Source organism: Hippichthys cyanospilos, chromosome 7 (genome assembly GCF_059441005.1).
Source record: "Hippichthys cyanospilos isolate Australia breed blue-spotted pipefish chromosome 7, RoL_Hcya_1.0, whole genome shotgun sequence".
Classification (NCBI taxonomy): Eukaryota; Metazoa; Chordata; class Actinopteri; order Syngnathiformes; family Syngnathidae; genus Hippichthys; species Hippichthys cyanospilos.
The window spans coordinates 19,869,621-19,876,023 of NC_142375.1; the positions used below are offsets into that span (position 1 = coordinate 19,869,621).

A 6,403-nucleotide genomic window follows, 5' to 3' on the forward strand; every position below is an offset into this window, starting at 1 on the left:
AAATTTGCGGCCCCATAATCAGTGCAAATATTTTTGGGGTAAAAAAACAACCAAACAAAAAAAGAGAGACTCAACTATCAGTATTAAATAAAATTTAGAAACTCAAACTTAATTTCCACAAAAAATAATTAACAATAAGTGTCCTCTTTATGTTATCGAAAAAGAAATAACTTATTAAAAAAAAAATTGTCCACAAAAAATAAATCAAAAAATTTGGCAGACGTTCTCTCAAAAATAAATGATAAATAGAAAAAATACATAAAGCGTCCTCTTTTGGGATTACAAAAATCAATCATTAATTTAAATATTTGCTTGACGAAGCCAATAACTTCGACTTGATAATTGTCAGCGACCTGTTTGACCCGGTTTGTTATCAAGAGTTGCGCAATTTGCATTTTCAATTTTCTAAACTTCACTATAGCTGAAAAGTTACAAATACACTTGTTGTCAACTTGAATATGTCGCTGAATAAACAGGGCAATTATGATTGGCTTCAATGTTTTTTTTTGGTTTTGTTTCCGCAAATATTAACGTTTTTTTTTGTTGTTGTAAAATTTCCTTTCTAAAAGGGGTTCCTGACTCGATAATTTGGAGAACCCCCGGTGTAACTTGATCGGGGGGGCGAAACGGGTGCAAACGGCATTCACGCTGTGAAACTTGGGTGTATTTACTACAGCCTTTTGTTAATAGGACTCTGAGCTTTGGCAACTTTTTTAATATCTTATCTATTATGTTATACACGCCATACTTTTTCCCTTCTCTGTAATAATTCCATCCGGAGTGGGAGTCACGGTGTGTGGGTGTGTCCCTTTTGTGGGAGAGAAGAAGGTGTGAGAAGGCAAGTGCAAAGGGCGGGGGGGGGGGGGGGGGGGGGGGGGGGGGGGGGGGACACCTGGCTCCCGCATGAGTGCAACAGTAGGACAATTAATGGACTTGAACCATGGAGGACCAGAAAACAAACCCGAGTGCCAATGGACTTAAAAGGTATCGATGGATTCTTTTCATTTCTTTTTCCACCTATTCAGCCTTTCTTGAATGAAACGTGTTGCTTAGTTTTCGACAAACACGTCTTTGATTTTCACTTGTATTTACTCACAGTTTTAATGAGTTTATTACCGATACCGTAAATCAGTTATCTATTCGTAAACAGCAGTGTTAATTTTTTTCCAGCTGTTTGCTTTTATCGTCTTATCCTGGAGCGGTACCTTTGAGGGTGTGACACGTCAAACACACGCACAAACTGGAAAAACGCCCTAGGGATTGGATATAGGACGGGAATTGCACCTTCCGCTGTGGGTGCCGTTTGCAGGGGGATTTTTCACATTTATAATATTGTCTCTCAAGGTGTAAAGTAGGGCCGGACTTACATGGATGGATCTATAAATTCTTTTGCCAATGATTATCATGTTAACTAAATAAATAGCCGAAAAATTATCTAACGAAGGACTAAATTTACAATGACAAATTAATAAATCGCAAGCGGAACATTTGCTGTTATTGTTACCTCACTACATCGCGGTTATGTATTATCAATAACGTGTGCCGTTTTCAGCTGTAAAGATAACAGCAACGGTGAGCAAATAGTGTAACATTAGCTGAGTAAACATAGCTCTACACGCCCGAGTTTTATTGGGCGCTTAATAACGCTTGTGCTGTATTTTGCTCAATCTTGGATCATTTTCTTCCACGGCATTCCCGTATTATTTTAGCCAAGGGTTGGCACACTCCTCGTGGTACGATAGCTAAGTGGTCATGCCACGTTGAACTTTTTTTCCACTATTTGGGTGGAATCTCAGCTCCCTGGTATCTCCGTTCAACGCTTTCCGTTTGATGTAAAACGCCTTTGATGTAAAGATACAAAAATTGGACGAAAAACCATTCGAGACCGGTGAAGAAAATGGGACCTAAGATAGAGCCGTGGGGTACGACAAAACAAAGGGACGGAAGGGATACTCCACTCAAGTTTGGCATGAAGAGGCATTTGGGAGGGAAAGAATTTGCCGATGAATGGATGTCTTCGTATTTAATTTACATCGTGTTTATTTCCCAGGATATTGCTCAGCAGATGGCACCATTGCCTTAAAAAAAAGACGCGGTTCAAGTACCCGTTCCTGTTGTGTGCCGCGCTATTATTCTGTTACATTTGGAAAGAGAAGTCTCTGCTTCTTGAGGACATCTACCAGGTCAGTGCCCCCCCTTATCGGATTCACCCCAAGCACCGATTCAAACTGGATTATAACATTCCCACAAGCACGGTTCTCCCGTGGATTCCGGGCGCTCGGTACAATTTGGCGTACCCGCGGAATTATCGCTTCACCGTAGATGTCGGCGACGCGTGCGAGAGTCACACGCCCTTCTTGGTCCTGATGGTTCCGGTGGAGCCAAAAAACGTTGCCGCCCGGGACGCCATCCGCAGCACGTGGGGAAAGAAGAAAGTGGTCCAAGGCAAGAAGGTCCTGACTCTTTTCATGCTGGGCCTGGGCGAGGGGCCCGATCCGCGGCGGGAGAACCGGCTGCACCGCGACGTGATCCAGAGCGACTTCAGGGACACCTACCTCAATCTGACCATCAAGACCATGGTCATCATGGAGTGGCTGGCCACGCGCTGCCCGGCGGCCGCCTACGCCATGAAAATCGACTCGGACGTGTTCCTCAACATCGACAACCTGGTGCTGATGCTGCAGAAGCCGGGCGTCCCCCGAACAGACTACCTGACCGGATTCCTCATGCGGAACCGACGGGTCGTTCGATCAAAGACCTCCAAGTGGTACGTCCCGAAGGAGATGTACCCGGATCCGAAATTCCCCCTTTACGCTCTCGGCATGGGCTACGTGTTTTCCAATGATCTGCCGGGCAAGTTGGTGGAAAGCTCCAAAAGCATCAAGCCCTTCAACATCGAGGACGCTTATGTCGGGATGTGCATGAAGAAGCTGGGTCTGGCGCCGGTATCGCCGCCGGATCCGTCCCAATTCCGAACATTCAGAACCGAGTTTGACCGCTGCGCCTACTCCAAGATCATCACGTCCATCTTGGCGTCGCCCAATGAGCTGCTCGCTTTCTGGATGAAATTCAAGATGGAGCCTGGACCCCCTTGTTGAAACCACCTGGACAGGGATGTCGAAACTTTTTCGGTTGTTCAAGAAATAGAAATATAACTGCAGAAAAATCTGATTTTTGGCAATACTGGAACTAAAACTAATATAGAAGAAAAAAACTGAAGGTGAAAACAATTTTTCTTTAGGTGTCTAGCTTTTCCTTTTATATTTTTTTTTTAGCTTCGTCTTTATTCATTAGGCAGTCTGCGCAGGAATTGTGTTACTTTTTTGGAGTGGGTGTTTGTCAATCGGTATAAAATATGGAAGTAGAAAATAAACTTTGACTTTTCTTCTACTCAGTCAACCATTGTAGAAACAAAAACAGTTCAAAGATTATTCATCATGTATACTTTTAATAGAACTTGAGGAAGGATTAATGTTTAACGTCAGAATTTTGGGGCATTCTTTTGTTGAACATTCTTGTTTGATAATAACTGGGCTCTCCAACAATTTTCCAAGTTTTCCATACTTCTTAGGAGGAAGTGGATTTTTTTTTTGTTTGTTTTGTTTGTTTTTTCCCCTAAAAGAGGTTTTACCATATGAAGGAAAGACGAGTCTTTCTGAGACAAAATGGACAGAACAATATACAAAAGTTACAGGGTGTTTTTCAGAAGGTTGTTGTTATTGTTACTCAGCAGTTGCTATTATCAGTATTATATTGTTGTTTTTTTAGTCGAATCTAAAGCAATTTTATTTGTGTATTTACCACTCAATGTTGGAATTATCTTTGGATGAAATAGGATAGAAACGACAAAAAACACAATGCTAACATACTATTACGTATACCTGTACATTTCTCATTAACGATACAGGGCGCATTTACTGTACCATGTTTCCTGGTAAAAGGCGACATCCTCAGGTTTAAAACGTAACTGCAGCCTTAATTACTGCTCGTGTCTTTATATTTTATAAAAAGATGTATCTTATTCGTCACGTTTATTGCGGCCTCTCACCTTTTAAGCAAAAGTGAAATCAAGTGAAAATGAAGCCGGCGGTGGGTCGGTTTTTTAAAAAATTTGCATTGTCTGTTACTTCCTCATTGTGCTGCATTCGATAAAGATCGGAAGTCTGACCTTCAACTAGGAAAGGTGCAATTGAACGATCCTTTTAACTGGAAGATCCGAGTTGCGAAATCTAGAAAAGGCACTTTTACATCACCAAAAATAAATATATTTAAAAAATCCAATATTCGCTTCCAAGCTGTGAGGGTGGAATTGGGCCAATTTTGATTAGGATAAATACCACGGTTCTCGAACGCAGCATTTGAGTTTGCGACCCGACTTCGGACACATTTTTAGCGGTTGCTGTGATATTGTCAGGGCTCTTGGGACACAAAGTATTACTCAAGCACTTATTGAGGTGTAAAATTTTTAACATTTAGAAATTCTTGATGCGCCTTTCCTGAAAATTTAAATTCATTTCCATCTATCACACGAAATGTCAATTTAATCATGCGGTAGGTTGATTGAGCTAATAATTTTATGCACCGGACGAGTTTATACACTCGATGATTTTCACCATTTTTATAATCGCCACTACAGTAAACCAATCCTATCGTGAATTGTATGACTTGAGTCCTCCGTTTCATTCTTTCCGAATAAAGTTGAGGTCTGTTTTGGTTATGCCTATTTTGTCCGCTAGAGGGAGCGCAATGACCACAATTGGATGTTTCAACCTTTGTTTCGATGGGATGACACTATCCTCATTTTTCACATCACTGCCAAAAATATCCTTCCCTCGACCATCCTCAAGGCCCTTGAAAGAAAGAATGAATGAATGAATCTCGAAGGCATTAAAAAAAATGTAAACAACGATAAAGCAGACCAAATGAACGCAATATTTACGTTTGTAACTTGACTAATACAATATATAGGTGGCATTGAGTGTAATCAATTGGAAATGGGCGTGGCTCTAGTAAGTGCGACTCTTCCCAGGAAAGGTTCACACCGTAGTTTGTCATAGTAAAGCAGCAGAACAAACAACCAGTGTTTGTTTTCACTCGGTCCTGTCAAATGTTCCTCTTTCTGCACCTTCTTCACACATCCTATGATTGATGAAGTCATTTGAATTACTTGCATTAAGGAATATAAAAACCCTAGTTTTGAAAAAATACTGAAAATATGTTGTGTACCCTTTTCCCATCGATCAACATTGCCTTACAAAAATCCATTAGCAAAATGCTAAAACAGAGCGAAACTAAACATAAGGAATATATTCTTTATCCTCAAAAAATGCCGCTCTGTGCATGAAGTTTTTCATTGTATCATACTTGCATATTACTAGTAGTTGACACCGAAGGTTGGTGACCTGCGGACAACGGGCCGGGTGTCGCGTTTCTTGACGTTCCTGACGCGTGACCCCCCCTTTATAGCGCCCCGAGTTGTCACCTCTTACGTCTCCGCCGACAGCTCGTTGTCGGGAGGACACGCACCTGCAGCGATGCTTTCCCAAGACGCTCTCTTGAAATAGACACGCGAATGCTCATACTGAACATTGTAAAATTCCAAGTGATCACAATTTTTTTTATCTACTGTTGTTTACAGCGTGACAGTGATTTCAAACATAAATGTTGTGTATATGAAGCGAGAGAGAGCAAGAGAGCAATAAACAGGTAGATGCTTGTCGATCGCTAGCTAGCTAGTTAGCTAGCTGTAGGTAGCTACCTACTTAGTTTGTACTAGCAGAAAATTGTCCCAAATATTAGTCATTTTTGGAATCATAATTGGATTATTTTTAACCCAACTGTTTCTTGTTTGTGGTCAGATTCCAAGAAGTATGAATGACTTTATATGAAATTAATCGTGATGCAAACTGGATGATATTAAATGATTTAAAAAGTGATTTTAAAAACATTAGACCTGGAAGAATGTAAATAAAAGTTGAATACGGATTGCTTTTGCACATTTCCCATAGTGTGTGTGTGTGTGTGGGGGGGGGGTGCGTGCAGTTTTAGACTAAGCTATAACCTATATATACAATGTAAATAAATAAATAACAGTTGTTGAAATGTAATTTATATGATATTTTCTTTTCTTTCGTTAATGTTGAAAAGGATACAGGTTCATGTATACTTTTTATACACTTTTTATAGATATTATTTAAAAAAAATATGTGGTAAATCGGTAAATATATATTATTTATTATATGTAAGTGTATAATTGAGAAGCAATTGAGAAGAACCGTTTGGGCTTTTCTCAAGATGCCATCTGTTGTCTTTTTCTAAACCTAAAATACGCTACTCTAGATTTTTAACTTTTTTTTAATGTAACCTATGAACTCTTTTAGTTTTTATGTTTTTTTTTTTGTTT

At 40.1% G+C, this 6,403-nt stretch overlaps 1 protein-coding gene across 1 annotated transcript; it reads left to right on the top strand.

Moving 5' to 3' along the window:
• The first annotated feature begins 924 nt into the window (after nt 1–924).
• LOC148421498 (beta-1,3-galactosyltransferase 2-like) lies at nt 925–3,098 on the top strand. The gene is made up of 2 exons (XM_088420139.1): nt 925–984; nt 2,051–3,098. The coding sequence occupies exons 1-2, from the start codon at nt 941–943 to the stop codon at nt 3,096–3,098; spliced, it is 1,092 nt and encodes a 363-aa protein (XP_088276265.1). The 5' UTR covers nt 925–940.
• Nucleotides 3,099–6,403: the final 3,305 nt, after the last annotated feature.

Coding starts and splice junctions, on each gene's coding strand:
- LOC148421498 (XM_088420139.1), top strand. CDS start 941: ATGGAGGACCAGAAAACAAACCCGAGTGCCAATGGACTTAAAAG. Junction 985..2,050: donor AGTGCCAATGGACTTAAAAG/GTATCGATGGAT, acceptor TTTATTTCCCAG/GATATTGCTCAGCAGATGGC.